This window comes from Manacus candei, unplaced genomic scaffold (genome assembly GCF_025592945.1).
Source record: "Manacus candei isolate 608988 ecotype Guabito, Panama unplaced genomic scaffold, ASM2559294v1 h1tg000027l, whole genome shotgun sequence".
Taxonomy (NCBI): domain Eukaryota; kingdom Metazoa; phylum Chordata; class Aves; order Passeriformes; family Pipridae; genus Manacus; species Manacus candei.
Window position 1 is genome coordinate 659,966 of NW_026138075.1, and position 19,638 is coordinate 679,603.

General features: G+C 34.6%; 1 protein-coding gene across 12 annotated transcripts in view; it reads right to left on the reverse strand.

The window, feature by feature from the left end:
* SHOC1 (shortage in chiasmata 1) overlaps window positions 1-19,638 on the reverse strand; it is a 48,425-nt gene that overhangs the window by 655 nt on the left and 28,132 nt on the right. For 6 of the 12 annotated variants that reach the window (XM_051789271.1, XM_051789268.1, XM_051789264.1 and 3 more), the window contains 15 exons: window positions 19,338-19,463; window positions 17,705-17,881; window positions 16,652-16,759; window positions 14,827-15,014; window positions 13,268-13,340; window positions 11,760-11,832; window positions 11,001-11,185; window positions 10,376-10,481; window positions 8,618-8,729; window positions 7,543-7,664; window positions 6,503-6,596; window positions 5,400-5,531; window positions 3,926-4,075; window positions 2,903-3,068; window positions 2,130-2,684 (listed from right to left, as the gene is read on the reverse strand). In XM_051789271.1, coding sequence (XP_051645231.1) covers window positions 2,130-2,684; window positions 2,903-3,068; window positions 3,926-4,075; window positions 5,400-5,531; window positions 6,503-6,596; window positions 7,543-7,664; window positions 8,618-8,729; window positions 10,376-10,481; window positions 11,001-11,185; window positions 11,760-11,832; window positions 13,268-13,340; window positions 14,827-15,014; window positions 16,652-16,759; window positions 17,705-17,881; window positions 19,338-19,463 — 2,367 coding nt within the window. The remainder of the gene's footprint in view (window positions 1-2,129; window positions 2,685-2,902; window positions 3,069-3,925; window positions 4,076-5,399; window positions 5,532-6,502; window positions 6,597-7,542; window positions 7,665-8,617; window positions 8,730-10,375; window positions 10,482-11,000; window positions 11,186-11,759; window positions 11,833-13,267; window positions 13,341-14,826; window positions 15,015-16,651; window positions 16,760-17,704; window positions 17,882-19,337; window positions 19,464-19,638) is intronic. The other 6 variants (XM_051789263.1, XM_051789273.1, XM_051789265.1 and 3 more) reach the window with 5 other exon arrangements.

A 19,638-nucleotide genomic window follows, 5' to 3' on the forward strand; every position in this document is an offset into this window, starting at 1 on the left:
TGCCTAGCAACAGTATTTCAGAAAAGATTTTAATGCTTATTTCTATTTCATTAATATTACACTCAGCATATTCGGTAATTGTTGAAAGTGAATTCTTTTTAACCATTTATGTTCATGTGTCTAAGTTGTTTTAAAAAACTACTTACATTCTTAATATTCAAGTTCTTTTACAATAAAGTATTTGAGAAGTTGCTTATTCAAAACAAGTTACTGTAAGAAAATTCTGTTTGGTCTTCACAAAAAGTATTGTCAGAAAACTCTAACACTGACCTAAGGATTTAATCTGTTCCAGTAGAAATACTGGCTTGACATGCTGTCATTAATTGTCTGTGATTTAATGAGAGCTTGATTCAAAGGGACATGTATCTTTTTAACTTGACTCTTTACATATTTCTTAAATGTGGGATTTTACATTTATCAAATTTGAGCCTTCAGAGACTTTCACTCTCTCAAGGGGGGGTTGTTTGGGTTTTAATTTTTTTTTTATTTTTTTTTTTTTGTGATAGCATGCCAAACTGTTTAGTATGCTTATTTTCCCCCTGGTTAGTGAATTATAAAGTAGAATAAGCCTATTCTTCCAAAATCTAAACGAAAAATCACTTTTTTTAATTTTTTTTTTTTTAAATTACCTTTGCCTTACTGGGCAAGAACATTACAGAAGGCTTATCAGTTGGAGATCACAGTGCTTTCAGAATACTGTAAAATGTGGTACCAGAAGAATCTGCCCTGATCTCTACTGAAAATACTGTATTTACTATTTTATGCTATCAATGCCAGTTACAGGTTACTGAAATACTTGTTAAGTGCTCAGCAATGCTACAGGTCTCAATTTTAATCCCAAAGGAGAGGCAACAGGTCTGTTCAGAGTTTCTGTGTTAAAATTTACATTTACATAGGCTGAATATTAAAAGTTCACCATATCCAATTAACTTTTCCTTTCTTTACTGTCATAATTACCTTAAGCAGTCCATGAAACAGAGTAATTTAAATTAGTTGCTTATGGTTTCATGAATGAGTCTGATCTAATTAGTGAAAATATTTTAATGCTGTGGTGACCTTCATATTCCACCAAAAGATTTAATGACAGGCAGCAACAGAGAAATCATAATTAAGTCATCTGTACTAGGAGTTAGGCACTTTACTTAACAACCTTAACCTTAGATTTTTAAAAGAATGTGACATCTCACCTACGGAGAAGCAGAGGAATTTGAAAAAATACTACAATAAATGATATAGCAGTACATAGTCTGACAGGGACTAGTGATGCTTTCTTACTTGTAAGACTCCATGGCTACATATTATGGCTTATCAAAAAAGGTTTCAAGCTAACTATATTCGAGAAAATAAACAAGGGATAACAAAACTGTGGAAAATTAATATTTTGTATAAGGATGGCACATACTTCCGGAGTAAACAAAGTTTTGAAGTACACACTATATTGAAGAAATATGCTTTGGAATGATTTCAAGTGGAGAGTTTAGCCCTGGAGAAATTAGCTAAAAAAGTATTCCAAGAGTAAGGGAACTGTAGGAAACAAACTTAGAAAATTTTCAGTGCCATTTTTACTCCATTAGCATCAACAGCAAAACACAGCCATCAGCAGTATCTGAATTTCACTCCCTGAATTTGCCAAATCTCTTTTTTTTCCTATAGAGTCCATATACTTCAGAGTCTTTTGTTAACCCTTTTGTCCAAATCTATGTTTACAAAAGAATCTTTCCCATAACTTTAAAAATAATTCTGGCATGTTCATTATCCATATTTCAGGCACTGTCAAAGAGAGAAGAATCTGAATCTTACAATATTGGAGAACCACATTTCTCAGTATTTTACCAGGGGAAAAAACCAGCAGTAACACAATTCTAGTTTGTTGGGTTCGTTTGTTTGTTTGTGCTTTTTTTTCTTAAATATTCCTTATGCTCAAAACAGAACCTGTTTAGGAACCTTTTATCACAGAAGAAATACATATCCAAGTAAGTTTTAGCAAAGGAAACACGTAACTGTTGGGTTGGATTGGTTTTAACAATTATTTGAAGAAAACAGAAAAGATAGTCTTACCAATACTCCTTACAACTTTCCAGTTGAGTTACAAACAGAATTTCAGCAAATTCTGCTTGCTTTGGACATACCTGTTTTATTTTTTTCTTTTGTCCATAAGAATGGAGGCCTTTTTTTTCTCTTTCCTTTAGATTCTCTACCTAGTTGGTTAAAATTCAGATTTTGAAGCTCATCCGTGTCAACAAAGAAGTCAGAGAGGAAACCATCACACACAAATGAATTACATAGGCCTGTGGATGAAGAGTCATTCCATGGGGCCTGGTCAATCTGAATTTCAGGGATTTTAAATGTATCTCTAAATTCTTCTAGAAAACTCTTAGAGCTTTCCTGAGGTTCACAGACATTGAAAGTTGCAAAGAAATCCTCTTTTTCAGAGTCTTTAGAAGACGGATCAGAGCCATCCTGTATCCTGAATGGTTGTCTTTGAACATGAAGAGAATTTGTAACATCTGGATGGGCAAAATCTTCACAGTCCTTTGATACAGCAAAGAAATTCTGCTTCCTCCTTGTAATTACGTCTGAAGAACACGCATTCTTTTGCATACAGCTTGGAAGATCAGACTTAAAAAAACTCTTACAATGATTCAGTGGAGGAATTAAGGCTTCAGAATCCATATGAGATGTTCCTGCTAGAGAAAAATTTGAAGCATTTTGTTTGGAGAATGAAAAATTAGCTTATTTCTCTACATTTTACAGGAAACCAAGATGCCATTGAGTATTCTGATTGCAGTCTGTCTCCTCAGAATAACTGGCCTTACCATGCTTAGAAGACAAAGATTCTAATGCACTCAGATTTTTCACTTGGTTTCAAAGGAAACATTTTTCTAGCAATTCAAGATATTACCTGTGCTGTTTAGGGCCTTATCAAGCAGCTCTAAAGCCTGATTTTGTTTATAATCAGGACAGATTGTGTTGAGGTCATTCTGTTTTTCTGGCTGTGATGCACCTTGCACTGTTTTTTCTAGTGGACCAACATTTAGGCTGTATGAAGACATCATGTCACTAAAATGCTGAAACAATGAGGAATAGATAATTGAGGAATATTTATAACACCTGTCTACATCTGTCAAATATGAAAAGTTAAACCAGTTGTTAAGATCCTAAGATGTATAAGCTTTTGTTTATTTTTAACCAATACAGGAGATGCATGTACAGTAGACAATGTGCCACTGCCTTAAATCTATAAACAGGGTAAGTAATAGTCTCTGTTTCGAAACACAGGAAAAACAGTGTCTTAGTGTAGTTTATTCTCTTTCATTAGGCCAGGACTGTAGGAAGCAATGTCTGCAATGGATTGGCTCCTATCATACATAATAGAGGAATTTAACCGAGATATTTTTCTGTTTGTTTTTTTTTTTTTCCAGTCAATAAACATGGCTTCACATATATAGAGTTATTACAATAATAATTCCATATTCAGTGTCCAAATATCTGTTCACTTGCTCCTTCACCTTAACTGAATGCTTCACCTTAAATAAACAGTGTCCCTCATCATTTTCTTGAATAATAAGATAAGTGCATTTTTTATCTAATTAGCTGACTATAATCAGTCTATATTTTTCCCAAACTTGGCCCAACTGAAACAGTAGGAACACATAATTCTTCATTGTAACATTCAGGGCTCTGTCAAATGCTTAGTTCTATGAATTTGTAAGTGGTAGTTTTGTTATTATGTAAAAGAGAGGGAGGGAGGGAGGGAATTTTTAACAACATTTTAGACATGGATGACATGCTAAAGTGTATAATTAATTTTTAAATGATACCAGGAAATGTGCATGTATTATCAGATTAAAAAAAACCCAAACAACCACATATTACAACAGTGCAAAAAAGATTGATCTAATACATAAAGTAATTTTGGCCAAACCTTTAAAAATTTTTTTGGAACCTCTGGCAGAAGTTCCTGCAGTTGATCAAAGCTTGCAAGAAACAACCTATTCAATGAAGATCCTTTCTTTAACATAAACTGAGCAACCAGAGGGTTGATACATGGAAAAGTAAGCAGGCATTTCTCTGTCTGGAAATGGAAATTATTTTGTTAGACTGATATCTGACAAAATGTTTATCTCTTTTTTTTCTGTTTCTGCAAAATCACGTTTTTATGAATAGGTCATACAAGGTATCATCGAAATAGAGCTTTCAAACTGTGAACTTTTACAGTCCAATTACAACTGCCTTTTTTTACTACAAAAGTAACAGAGTATGATTTCTGAAACAGAGTAAGTTCTGCATAACAGTTTGACAAAAAGCAAGCACAGTCTGAAGACATTTATTTTCTGAAGAATAAAACCAGAGAATCATGTAAACTTGACTTGAAAATGCATTACCAGATTTACCATTAATTCTCCATTTTAATGGGAATTAGCTAGAGCAAGATAAACTGACAAAACTGGTTTTGTTTTGCAAAAGTTGTATCTGTAAAGAGCAATGGAACAGGTGCCAAAAGCAGGAGTTGTCAGGGGGAGGGTGAATGTCAGACACAGGACAGCAAGCTGAGAGCAGTAGCCTGTTATGAATTTCAGCTTCCAGGTTCCTGACTTTCACAAAGCTCTGTACTCAACAGATGACAGGATCAAATATCTTTAACAGAGACAAAATACAATGACTCCTCTCAGTTTTTTAACAGTATCCTTCATCTCTAAATTGGAAAACCTATAATCCAATATCCCACACTTGAAAGGCCATGCCAATATCTGCTTTATTATACTTCTGAATTTTGCAAAAGCCAAGAACGATCTAAGCTTCATGAGAGTTCAAAGCTTTTACATAAAATGAACAAATCCATATGTTTAATTTGAAAACCTTACTATAAAAGTTAAAGATCATCACTGATGGGCCTGTTCCAGCATTTACTGTAAATACACAATATTGCCTACTGTATGAGAAGTTAAACAAATGTCTACTATCTGGTATTAAAGCAAAGCAGGCAATGTCATTGACTTTGGTAATGGATCACCACTGATGAATTTGGCTTCCTGCCCAAGTTAGCCATTGTATGTTCATCTTTTACAATCTGGGTAGTTTTTTAAACTTAGTGCTTAGAACTGGAGAACTGTACAAATTGGCAGATGAATGTGGAGGATAAACTTCTCTACAGGTTGTGAAAGTCATGGAAAGTCCAGGTTGCATCTAATTGTGCTGGCAAGGATGACAGAAATATTATATATATATATATATATATATATATATATATACACATATATACAAAATACATGTATGTATAGATATATAATAATGGTTATTTTAATAATATATTTTAAGAGAACAACAAAAAAAGCCTAAAATTTAATGAGTCTGAGAAACAGGAAGAAAACTGTAAATTCATGGGAAGATAAGCAAACCTCAGACGGCAAGACAGAAAGCCAGGATTTGTCCAGCCACTCATGAGGACTGATATTAGACGCTATCAAAATGTTGTCAGCAATCTGACGAATTACCAGTGCCGTCTCTTCAATCCCCGGCATAAGAACTACCTAAAGATGATGCATAATATTTTTGGTTAAAACTTGTAGTAAGGATTGGCTTAATTTGCTACAGAAGTTGAGGTGACAACCAAAGATGACCTGAACACAACAGCTGGTAATGTGGAGTAATTAAACCTGATCCATGCCTATCATGCAGAGGAACTCCGACCTCTGACCACTAGCCTGGCTACAAATGACACTCCTTATTTATGGAAATCCTATGTAGGTGAAATTAACTTACCCTATAGGTTTTTTATATGTGATCAATTTTCTGGGTTTGAGTTCCTAAAAGAACAAGCTATTCTGAGATGCCTATTACAATTTAAGAAGATATGTAACACTTTGAAAGTGTAATTTCCACACAAACTACACTGCTTTGTACATGGCGTGAAAAAAGCTTTGTCCTCTCTGTAACTTTCATTCACTCAGGTAAATTTTATATGAAATTTAATACGCAAATAAGTGAAAAAGGGCCTAAAAAGTTATTACTTCATTCAAAAATATAAGTTACCAACATCAACTTTGTAAGCTGAATGAAACTTCTGCCTCATTTTTTAATGTTGATTATTCTATATGCTACATTTTCTGATTTATTAAAAAAAATTAATTTGTTTGGTCACATAAAAAAAGCAAACTAGAAAATTAGACTTTTTTTTCTTCTTTTACATCTGCAACATAATACTGAGCTGAAAATTCAAATTAAGACATAAGCAGGATTAATCTATATTCTAATAATTTATTAAAGGTACAATTGCATTGTTTTACTCTTAGCCATTAAAAGACCTTCAACTGCTATTTGAATCTCATTTAATTTGTATTGCAGTCATCAGTCTATTCAGTGATTTTAGCAGCACTGAATTAAGGTCGTCTCTCTTATTTTAGTAATTCTGAGCTATTTTATGTTTTTGATGTAGAATGAATACTTGTTTGAGCTCTCTAGAAATATCATATCAGTGAAGATTAAAACAGAAAAAAACTACCTTCACTTCAAACTCTTCTGACTTCTGTGTAAGCTCAATTAGAGTGGCATAAAGTAAGACAAGGTTAAGCAGAGTATCTCCCTTGAGACTGTACCTGTAAAAGAGTTTTACTGGACCATTAACATTTAATATGCACATGTAATAATTCCAAAACATTTGATACATGTCTTAATAAATGTCATTTCATTTCCAGGATTTCAGAATACTAGTACAGTTGGAGCATTAATATTTGTGAGAGGAAAATTAGGATGCATTAAGGGACTCAGTGCTGAAGGATGGACTGTGAGGAAGAAAATGGGAGTCAGCCCACAACAAAGCAAGTCCAGCCTGAAGCAAAAGGTCTGCATCAAGGTTGGAGACACTGGAGAGAAAACATACAGAGAGGAATGGTGATGCATGGGAAAATTAACACTTGCTTATAGAAAAAAAGAGATAATAAAGGAATGCTTATGAACTATATCAACAAAAGGTGTGCTTCCATAGCAAAAGAACTACGGATGCATTGGAAGGACACTTGAAGAATTTTTCCCTGTTGCAAATGATACACAGTGATGCTAACACAGTAATTCATAATTTTTGTATGTGCATTTGTAGGGGTTAATTTACTTCAAAGTTATAAAGAATAATTCCTCTGCTTCATATCCTTAGTCTTGTGAAATTTCTGGACCTCCTGATTTGGAATACACCTCGCATTAGTATTGCCTGTTATTTTATAACAACCGTTTCTTTATCTCTTTTGTAAGACTAAAAATATCCTAACAAACGAAAAACATATTTGCTAACTTTCTTGGGGTCTCCAGTGATAACCACCACTTTTGTCATGTCACTGAGTTTTTCAGCAGGACCATGGCAACACTCTAACTGAGTGAAAAGTCCAAAGCTCTCTAGAAGTATGAATTTAGAATATTCGTATTGTTCTAAGAAGAAATGTTTTCCTACAGGGAAGTTCAAAGTGTATCAACTGGTTCAAGTAAGCAGCTTCCTTTAGTGATAAGTTTGTTTTAAAAATACCAGGATAACAAAAGAATTTCATAACTTACTCTAAACTCAATCTCTCTCTGGAATAGAAAACAATCCAACAGCATGTGTATTGGAGTGATAATGCCATCAGCCTCGATATTAAAGTGTCACAGGAATTCTCATAATTAAGTTCTTCCACGCTCTACCATAGAATTTAAATGAAAAGTAAAAAGCAAATAAATACATTACCATGGCTGTCCCAAGCTTGTAATGTGCATTGTTATATTATGGAGAAGTTAGATGAAACATAAATACAGCTAAATAATGTAAGCATTAAGGACACATGGGATTGGGAGAACTAGCTAGCATTTCCAACTTTTATTTTGTTTGACCCTTAAAAAGCTGATTTACTGCTTCATGGCCCTTCTTTCTTTCTGTAAAAAGGAAACACTGCCACTGACTTTTTTGGGATGTTAAGATTTTTGTAAACTTTAATAATGCAAAATACTAATATAAACCTCTGAAGTACTTAACCTATACAAATCATATTATACCTACACTAATTATATAAAGTACACCATCACTAATTTCAATAGCATGTAGGAATGTCTGTGTTGTGCTTGCAATACTAATTGATTATTTTATTATTTATATGTCTTTCAGAAGCAGTTCTTCTACATGAAAAGCAATGTCTTCCTTCATACCAGAATTTAAGTAGTATGCTATTGTTTAAACCATTATTTTTTAGCAGTAGGACAAATTACTCTCTAGACTAATTCAGATAACAATCTGAAATGGGAGGAATTAACATGCACACTGGTGAGAGATTATAGCCACAAATACATTTAACTGGTCACTACAAAATTTCTTTATACAACCCTATTGTCATGTATGCATTCTTTAACTGCATTTAGTACAGTCAAATCACAGGTCAAAAGTTACACTTCTGTGAAGAAATGAAGAACATTTCAAAGTAGTCAAACTAGCAGAGACAGCCTTTTGGACTTAATGAATTTGGAAATAATCTGTGATGTGAAACAATGCATGAATTATATATGATTATGAGGAAGAAAAGATGTGCTAGAAGCCTGCACATATAGCCTAGAAGTGACCCAACACATAACAAAAATTGCACACAGTAGTTTCATTTTGTACCTGCAAAAAGATAGCAGTACATTCATCTATTGTCAACACCACATATCGATCTATACTTCCAAAGAGCCTTAAGGAGTAACTACTGGTTCTTTCAACAAAGGTAATGCTGTATCTGAAGAATTAAAATTATTTTATTAAAACTCAGTCAATAGAAATAATATATTTTTCTTAAAGGAAATCAGTAACATATACCTCTTAATACAATTTTTTAACTTAGACACTTAACAGTCTTTTCATACATTGATCTTTCTCCAATGGTCAGTTCACTTTAAGACACAATGTACACCAATGTAGCAGTGATTTAATGAAATATTACTGGATTAATTCAATTAGGTTGCTAACTGCATCAAATATGACTATATAAAGCCTTTGAGTTAACAAAAAAAAAAGGTCATAATACAGAAACTCAGATAGATAAATCAAGATATGTACTTAGAAACTCCTTTTTACTACATTTGTATATTTAATTTCTTTTCTTCGTTTCATGATGGTGCAGCACAGGGAAAGCAAACTGAGTGAAAACTCCCTGACTGCCATTGGTATGATCCTAAATTTTTCTGAGTGACTGAGAGCTGTCAGCAGCACAGCCTCCTGTTGTGTTTCATTAGGAAACACAGGAGACCTGAACCTTAATCTGCCAGCATTAAGTCATGTATAAACTTATATGGACATTAATGAAAAAGCAAATTATTACTTTTTGTGAAACAATATTGCTCTTTGCTCACCTATTTAACTACTCTATCAGTGCTACAAAGAGTAAAAGTACCAAAAAGCATTCCTAGCTATTTAGCTTATGGCCAGGCTGAATGGAGAATATGAACAAGTCAGAGTTTAAAAGCATGTCAGATCATATGTTCAAATTTTAAATGTCAAAGATATATATATTTTTCCTCCCTACTGAACTGTAATTAGACACAGCTCAAAAATGACTCCACAGCTGACTCATGGATACAGCAAAGATCAAAACTGGCATGTCTCTGCAACAATGTGGTGAAATCAACCACCCATATCTCTGTCACTGTGTTTAAGAGATACTGCTGCTCTGGTCCCTCTTCCTTTCTTTCTTTTTTTTCTTTCCCCTCACATGATAAAAGGTACCTTTATCAGGTATTTGTAACTGTGAAAGCAAAATTCAAGAAAATTATGTAAAAGTAAATAATGCAGAAGCACAATGACTGACAACCATGACAATTTTTGTACAGGTTATAGAGTATTGAAAATTAAGTGAATATTAGATCTGAATTTTAGGACTAAATTAGCCTTGTTTTGAACTTAGCCTCTCCCAAAGGCTGTTAAGCATCAGAAAATGAGATGTTTTATTTTTGCCCATTTTGCTTTTTTAGCATAGATCCAGTAGTTAAAAAGTAAAAAAAATTCAACAGCAATTTTTATGAAGAATTAAATATAAAGTCTTCCAAGCACCAAGAAGCACTAAAGTAAAATGTTTTAGATAATATTACAATTTTCAGGGAAAAGTAGGAAATTAAAAGAGTTGTTTTTATTAAAAGTACCAGTTCATTATAACAATAAACTAATCAAACAACTTCATTCTGGTTGACATCTGTGTGAATCTCCAAAATTAAGCTATCAGCTTTAGCAGAAAAGCTATCTTCTTACATCTTAAAATGCTAATAGTGTAATTGCAGAAATGTATCTGATAGCCAAGTAGATGGCTATCAGATACAGTGGGACAAGATACATGTCCTGGAAATTGAAAAATAAATAGCCAATATGATTTAATAGGTGATTTTCACTCACTTGGATTCAAAAAGCTGAAGAATATCTGGCATATTAAGAAGCCCTTCAGTTGTCAGAAATACATATGGAATCTGCACTTCCAGAAGAAAAGAATTGCTGCGATTCCCTAAAACATTTTGTATATGTAAGATAATAGTTTCCTGAGCAAAAAACTGAAGATACATTTAGATATTTAAATAGACATAACTTTTAAAACAAAGCTTTTATTCATTCCCAATAAAGTGATTCCATCATAGGTTTTTCCCCCCCCACCCAAATTAAACCCTTCTGAATCTCTTTGAAATTAGGCTTTCATCCAGATTTCTTTAGAACTACAACATTGCCTTAGGATGAGGAAGGGTGGACACAGCTTGTAGTAACTGTAAACAACCTATGACCTTGGCACAACTGCCTTATAAACCATCATGTACTACTACATCTTGGCCAAAACTAGGCTTACACTTGAATAAAAACACCTTCCTATCTTGCTGCATAGATAAACCAGCTCTGTTTGCTCAGCATTAGCCTTCATAACTTATTACTCATTCTTTTCCACAGGTACATCAATGTAGCATTTTAAGGAACAGAAAATGTTTTCTTCCATATGCCAGCCTAACTGTTGGTTACAATTCTGGAGAGCACTTACCCATTTGTATTGTTTCAGGGAAGGTAGTTTTAAAAGTCATGTAAGCAACATTCAGATTTTTGCACAGATTTTTCCAGCAAGAATCTTCAGAATAATCATATTCCATTACTAATGAGAAGTGTGACCAAGGGAAGTCAGCTCCAATTTGCTGATTATGTACAATAATGCAGGAATATCTCCTAAGGCTTAAAAAATCCAACAAAATATTAATAAAGTTAAGTTCAGGAAAAATTACCCTCAGAACAAAATAAACTAAATTTTACTTTGATAAATTATGACTGTTTAAAGTGAAGTATATTTTTTACAAAAAAAAATTTACCCTTCCCTTACCTAAAACTCTAACTCCTTTAAAAATCAATTAAAAAATTAAATGCTGTAGTTCTCCCATTCTAATCATGTTCTTGAACTATTCATATTTTCCCATAATGTCATAATTTTTCAATTTTACCCTTATACCCCTTTAGCACCTTTTTCTAAAACATGCAAAAAATTATATTTCTCTGATCAAATTTTTCTAAAACATGCAAGACAAAATAAAAGGTTAGAAATATGTCATTTTTTGTTCTCTAAAAGCACCTTTGAGCCTCACTAAGCATTTTGCTAGAGTGTGGACAAAATAAAAATGAAGGTGTAGGTCTATATTCTGTAAACTTTACTCCAGACTGGAAAGTCCCATGAAATGAACAAAGGTAACTTAAGTTTCACTGACCTTAGTCCTGACTAGAGAGTCTGTTCTCAAAAATCAGGAATTTAACTTACTTGCTTATGATATCTTTACAAGCTAAAGGAGTTCCTTTTTTCTCAGAATTCAAATCCACAGCTTTTAAACCTGCTTAAAAAGAATGAAACCCTTGATGAAATAAATGAGCCTCTGTGAGTATGAATCAATGCACAGCAGTAAGCAGCAAATGCGGAACAACATGGGTTATTGAAATTTCACGTATTACATTGTCTTTTGTGATGAAGTTCCATACAATTTCAGTTTGTATTGTACTGTTGGATATAATGATTTGAAAACTTCTGTCTTGGAACCCAAGGAAGAAGTAATGAAAAAAGGTTTCACGTCTCACAAACTCACAACTCTACTACCTTAAAATGAAAAATTAAATGCTAATGCAAAAGGAAGCACCTTTGCCCCATTATAAGTTAAATTTCTTTACACCTTCTATACATTTGAAATTTTACAAGTATAACTGGAAGATGTATCTAAGAAGGAATGTTGGTATAACACAAGTGTCTCTCTTCAGAAGTGTAGTTAGCTGGGTTGATCTGGGTTTGCAATCAAGCCTTAAGATCTTAAAACAAATAAAACACTTTTCATTAAATATTATTATTAGTAAAAGCATTGTGAACATGCCTCCTCCCTTTCAAAACATTCTAAAAGACAGGCTTTCTTCTTTTAAAAGCACAGGAAATTTAGCTTTATTTTTAAAGGCAAAAGAACAATTACAGTACATGACACTTGATAAGGTTCCTGCAAGAAGGATTTATGAAAATGGATTTTAAAAAACAATATGAAAGAAATCTGTGGCTTGCTCTAAACATAAGTACAGGCTCAAATAACAATTTTCCTGAAACACGTTTGGTTTACTAGCTGAATTTGTGACACTGAACAAGCTTGTGCAAAAATTACTCACAGGTAAAATGTCGAACAGATGAAAGCATTGCTTGTATCAGTGGGGAGAGGGGATATTGGAAACAGTATTTTTTTACCTTGAGTTCAACAGATCACTAGAGCTTATGCTGACATATTTAACAAATTAGCAAAGCAGATGAGCGAAATAAGGAGAAGTATGATCTATAACTAACTTCTCGTTCAAGGTTTTATGCTGGGGAGTTTAGTTAGGACTTCTAAATTCTAATTGCTCTTAAATAACTTGCAAGGAAGAAAGCTTGTGACCAATCAGCTAAAAAGAATGAAACAATCTGATCAAGACAACAGATGCAAATGTAATTAGACAATGGGCTGTCCACAGCTCTTTTGTGTTCTGTTAAAGAAATTTTTGACTTGACAGATGAACTAACATTCTGTTGCAAAAGAAAACATTATATCAGAACCTTTAACGAGGAGAAAATAAAACTAAAAGACAGAAAAAATGGCTGATGGAAGAGTTAGGAAACATTAAACAGTGAGAAAAATACATAGAAAGGTTTCTGATGAGGAGAAAAGGGAGGAACACCTTCACGAAGCTTTCAGAGGAATGCAGCAAACCACAGAATAACAGCCATTTTTTCTTTTAAAAATACATATTAAAATAATTATTTACCATCTACTCTAGATAATGGGTGAATGAGGGCTGCTTTTTCTCTTTCCGAGTCCATTCTTATAATGATTAGTATCTGTAAGAAGACAAGCAGAAGAAACTCCAGTAATAATAAAAAAGTTATTCTTTCAGCCTGCATACATCTTTCTTTCTCCTTTGCACAGAAAGCACGAGACTGATTAAACAGGTGACTAAATAGAAACCTTGGAGCTTTCCAGAACAACAATCATAGAATATCTTAAGTTGGAAGGGACCCGTAAGGATCATTGAGTCCAAATCCCTGCTCCTCAAAGGACTACCTAAAACAAAGCCATATGACTAAAAGCATTGTTCAAATGCTTCTTGAACTTGTACAGGCTTGGTGCTCTGACCACTTCCCTAGGAGTCGGTTACAGGGGATACCACTCTCCCAGTGAAGAACCTTTTACCTAATGTCCAATTTGAACTTCCCCTGAAGCAGCTTCATTCCAGTTCCTCATGTCCTATTGCTGGTCATGAGAGGGAGGAGATCAGCACCTCCTCCTCCACTGCCCCCCTTGAAGAAGGTGTAGACTGTGATGGGGTCACCCCTCAGCCTTTTCTTCCCCAGGCTGAATGAGCCAAGTGACCTCAGCTGCTCCTTCTAAGTTTTGCCCTTGAGGCCTTTCACTGTCTTGGTCATCCTCCTCTGGACACACAAAACACACAAGTTTGATGTCCTCCTTATATTGTGGTGCCCAAAATTGCCACAATATTCAAGGTGAGGCCGCCCCAGTACAGAGCAGAGTGGGACAATCCTCTCTCTCAACCAGCTGGTGATGCTTTGCCTGATGCCCCCTCAGACATGGTTGGCCCTCCTGGCTGCCAGGGCACTGCTGACTCACATTCAACTTGCCATAGACTTGGATGCCTGGGTCTCTTTCCATAGGGCTGCATTCCAGCCTCTCCTCTACCATTTTGTATGTATAACCAGCATTGCCCCATTCCTGGTGGAGAATCTGGCACTTGCTCTTGTTATATTTCATACAACTGATGATTGTCTAGCTCTCTAGTCAATCCTGATTTTTCTGTAAAGCCTATCTGCCATCAAGGGAGTCCACAGCTCCCCCTAATTTCATATCATCGGTAAACTCAATTCATGTACTTTTGATTCCTGCATCTAGACCATTTATTAACATATTTAAGAGCACTGGTCCTAAAACTGAGCCCTGGGGAACCCCACTGGTCACTGGCCTTCAAATAAAAGGTTATATATAATTTTCAGTAACTGATGTGACACAATATACTTACCAGGGAAACAAAACCACCTGCAGTGAAATGAAGTCCTGGCAATGTTAAAATTCATATGCATGTTATCTCAGGCATACAACAAGGGGAGATTTGATCCAACAGAAACCTGCAGTGCTCCTGACAGAGGTCTTAAAATTTATATTACCCTAATTTAACAGATAGTATGAATTGGAAAGGTAATTATTAGACTTTTTTTTCCCCATAAACCAGCTCTTGTTAAAAGATGGTGTTATAAATATTCACACAGTCTGGAACAGTTTTGTTTGCTTAGAGAAATTGGTTACATTGTTAACCTTAACACTGTGTTTCTCTCCATAACTTTTCATCCAATTTAACATTTCACACTGAAGAGCTGTTATTTTGGGATTTGTTTCATGCTTTTTCTGGCTGCTGTACTGTACGATCTTCAACTGCCTCCAGATGTTATTCAAACAGGATTCTAAGATGTTTTTATAGATATCCTTTGCCTTGGACAAATAACCTGTCAGTAAAGCAACAAAAGAAGCAATTGCAGCAACAAAAGATAATTGTCAAGCATTGTGTTTAATCTGCACATCAATTTAAAATCTATATGAAGGGTATCTGGCACAAAAGCAGATGAAAATTCAATGGCTTGCCAAAATGGAGGGATAATATTACCAGTAAGCAGGTATATAAATGGATTTTGTAAAACTGCCATACTTTCTCTAGTATCCATAGACTATATGACTTCAGCTAGAATTATTCAATATGACATTCTATGGCTGCAGAAGCAGGTAGCAGCACTGTTATATTTAACTAATCTACATAGTTTATACTAAATAACAACAGTATTTCTGCCATCACTGTCCAAAGCTTCACTTGTCCTGTGTGTTTACCACTCCTCAAACTATCACAACTAGTTCTCAACTCTGAATGGTGTCTTCTGTACACAATTGGTGAACAATGATGGGGTTATTTGAAAATGCATAGATCTGAGGTAACTGTGTGATGAATTGCACAGCATAGCACAAAAACACAAGAAGACCTGTAATGAAGACTATAGGGCCTACTCAGAACCAGGCTCCATTTTTCTAAGTTTTTTCCCAGATCTTTTTTACTTGTACAGTTTCCTGTGTCAGCTGTTGCTGGGGTTTGGAAACACAGGTGCTTTGTAATTCTGAAATATCATCTAGGAGTGCTTCTGCTACAATAAACAGTGGAGGAGGAACTGCTCATTTGTTTTCCTTCCACCCTCTTACATTGTTTATAGTAATTGTAGAAAATAACTTTACTTGGGATTTTATTTATTTACTCATTCTGTTTTTTCTTCCTACTCTTCTATTGCTAGAAATATTTAAGGAAATGCAAAATAATTTATTTTCCCTACAATTTCACTTATGGCAAATGTTTTCCATTTTACATCAATATTAAGGAAATAATGTCCATTAAGGAATTCAGACCGACTGAAGTTAGATGCTCTGAACCACCTTTACTGCTATAAAGACAGAGGGAGCCTGACTTTCCTAAAGGCATTCATAAATGCTGACTTCAGCTCTTTATCGATCTATTTTGATAGAGGTATCTGATAATTCACAATGCACAACTACAACAATTTGATAATCTCAGCATTATCATTTCAGGCATTAAACTGGATTACAATGGATTTTCATATTCCAAATCTGAATAGCATAGGACCAGAAAAGCTCGAAAGAAAGCTGTGTAAGTTAAGTTATAACTTCAAACTCCATGCCTTATGATACATTAGATAATATTTCAGATTTTGCTTAAAATGCCCTCATATTTAAGTACCTAATTTCCAAGGAGCCTAAGAATATTTTTAGGTGGAAAGTGCTCCAGACTCACAGAAGACAGATTGTAAATAAAAAGGGACCTGCCATTTTTGCATATTTCTCAGTTTCACACAGAGATTGCAATGAGAATTTGTCATTCTGAGATACAACACATAATATATGTGGAAATTCATAAGAACGTTTCTTCGACAAACTAATGGAATAACATAAACGGAGGTATATTAGTCATGAACAGAGCGTACACAGTGATGGCAAGGAATCACAGCTACAAACATGAAGGACAGACTGCAGAACACACACAAAGCTTTGGGCTTCTGGGTATCATTATTTACTACCAAAAACAAACCTAGTGCTGTGTCGAAGCCGCATGACAATAGCAGATCTCGAACTGTCACCAGCAGATGTACCAGAGCAGCATGTCTGAACAGCATGATCTCCTTCTCATCTATTTTACCTTTACAAATAGAAGACTGAGGTGTGGTTGTGGTCTGTGTAAAATTTCAGAAATCTCACTGTACACACATAATCAATTTAAAAGATCTGGGTATCTCAGAATTTTCATTAAACACACTTAAACACAGAAAACCTTCAAAGCTCAGATCTGGTGAACTTGGCAAACAGCTTTTGATATAACATCTCCAATGCCATCTGACCCAGAGCAAGTGGCACACAGGGAAGTGTTTTTGAGAGGTGTGTAGGGACAGATGATGCTTGCAGGAGTAGGGGATAACAGTACCCTTGGGAGTGCCATTAAAACCACACTGCTTAGTAAGGGAATCTAAATATATATATGAGTACTGACACATTTCCCATCTTTTGGTCCATGATACAAACCCACCTGTTCACATTACTCTCTCCTCATCCAACTAGTCAAACCACTAAATTTTTCAACAGCACTGTAACACCATCTACCCTGTTTTCCAAACATTTCAGAACTCTTTCCAAGAAACCAAATCAGTATGGACTTTTTTTTCCTTGTAATTTCTAACATGGGCATAGCATTTTGCATCATGCAGGTGGGATGAAATATAGCTACTAAAAGAAAAGAAACAACAAAAACATATGACAACTTTCAATTTTAAAAACTAGCATGAAAAAATATTAAGTGTTTTTTTGCTGTAGAGGTAACATTTCTGAAGCACATGTAAAATATTTTAAAATTAAATTCCATTAGAATACTTTTTTGTATTGTAATATTGAGGTTAATAATGCAATGTTTAACAACTAGGAGACATTATTTTGGAACTAAAAGAGGAAATCAATTACTGTAAGTCTATAAGACAAACTATTAATAGTTTTATCATTAATTTATCAAGCATTTTGAACCTTGGGTCACCAATTATATCTGTATTGGTTTTAAAGAAGAAAAAAACCCAGACATGCTTTTTAAAAGACATACCTTGTTCAAAATTATCACATACTACTTTCTCTTGCTGTTTTAAGAAAAACCTTGTATGATCAAACTTAACACTGTCAAAGCTCCAATTTACAGAGGCAAGTACACCCAGATGCGTCAAATCTTTTAGTACAGGAATGGCTGCTTCTTCCAAGAGGCAGTATGCCTGGCACTGGCTTTCTGCAGAGCACAATAAACAAAACATGACAGCAAAGTTTGGTTTCATAAACTATTATTGGACAAGAATAGTCCAAAGACCCAGAAAACACTAACAACACTGACTTCTTCATGAAAGCTGCAACATTGATGGAAGAAGAGTTGCTCCCCATGGAACTTCCTGAGTGGTAGAACTAAGCCGATCTTCATGGCAGGCATCCATGCTGTTCCATGCATTTCATAAAGTGACCAAACTCCATGATGAAAAATTAGGATTTTTTTACTCCTGAGACTCACACTGAAATTGTACTGCTATTCCATTGTTCTACAGCCTGCTTTTACATTGTAGTCATTTTCAAAATGATAATTTTTGTTTTGACTGCAGAAAAGCCAAATTTTTTTTCTCTGGTTGCATTAAAGGAGTCTTGTTTCAAAATTTATTAGAAAAACAGAATTAAAAAATAAGCTTATAGCTATGATTCCTGTCTCAGATGGAAACAGATGAAAATACTGCTGTACTCTTTCACTGGTTCTGTGAAAGACATTCCCATTAAGCACATGCTTGGAATAAATACATTTTCATGGGAAACCAAACTAATCTGTACCAGGTCCACAACTTCCTAGCACCATGTATGCTTGATTTGAGGCTCTAAAATAGCTTGGATAAATATTTTCTGGGTTATTCTCTATCATTTCTACTGCATGAGAAAACTGTTGTCAATGCGTGTTTTTTGATACAATTCTTTGTACAACAGCCAGAGTTCACAGAGTAAGGCTCAGTCATGTGTTAATCCACAGCACATTTCTACTGTGTTCAAGACACTTCTTATCAAAACAACTACGGACCCCTTCCATCTCCAGTTCCCATTTATTCTGTCAGAGGAAAAAGAAAAGAATAATAATTGAAGGGTATTGACTGGTATGAAGAGATTGTATATCTGCTAATTTAGATCAGACATAACAAAAAGTCTGAGTTACTCTTTTTACTTTGCACGTGATTGGCTTTAGTATTAAGATGGAATTCTAGAGCCTGCTCTCACACCTGTGTCAAACAAATATCCATTTACTTGCAATGTTTCCAGTCACAAGGAGCAGAGACTAAGCCTAATAATTTATGAATTTTTTTGAGCAGTACTGTTTAATATAAAATTATATTGCAAAGCTGTATAGACCCATAGAATTGTTAGGATCATCAAGTTCAACTGTTAACTCAGCACCACCATGTTCACCACTAAACCATGTGCCCAAGTGCCACAGCCACACTTTATTTGAACACTTGCAGGAATGGTGATTCCACCATTTCCCTGGGCAGGCAGTTCCAATACCTAACCACCCTTTCAATGAAGAAATTTTCCCAAGATCCAAACTAAAGCTACTCTGGCACAGCTTGAGGCCATTTCCTCTGGTCCTGTCACTTGTTACCTCGGAGTCTGACCCTTATCTTCATATGGAAAAAAAAGCATATCCAAAAATAGTATACCTGATGCTTGAATATTGATTGTGATACCATCTTCATTTTCTTGGGTTTTTTCCTCTATTTTTACAATCTCACAAACAGAGTCATCCTCTTTGTGAACATGTGTATGCTGTTCTTCAGGTTGTAGTACTGAATTATTAAACCACAAGTGGATATTTAGACACAAATATCACAAACCCAGTTCAATGAATAAGAAAACCCAGTTCAATAAATGACTATACATGCAAAAATACTTTCAATTTAAATAGTTTCTATGACGTATGCATTTTCTCCTCATGAATTCTTTACTGTTTTCATGGGCTTA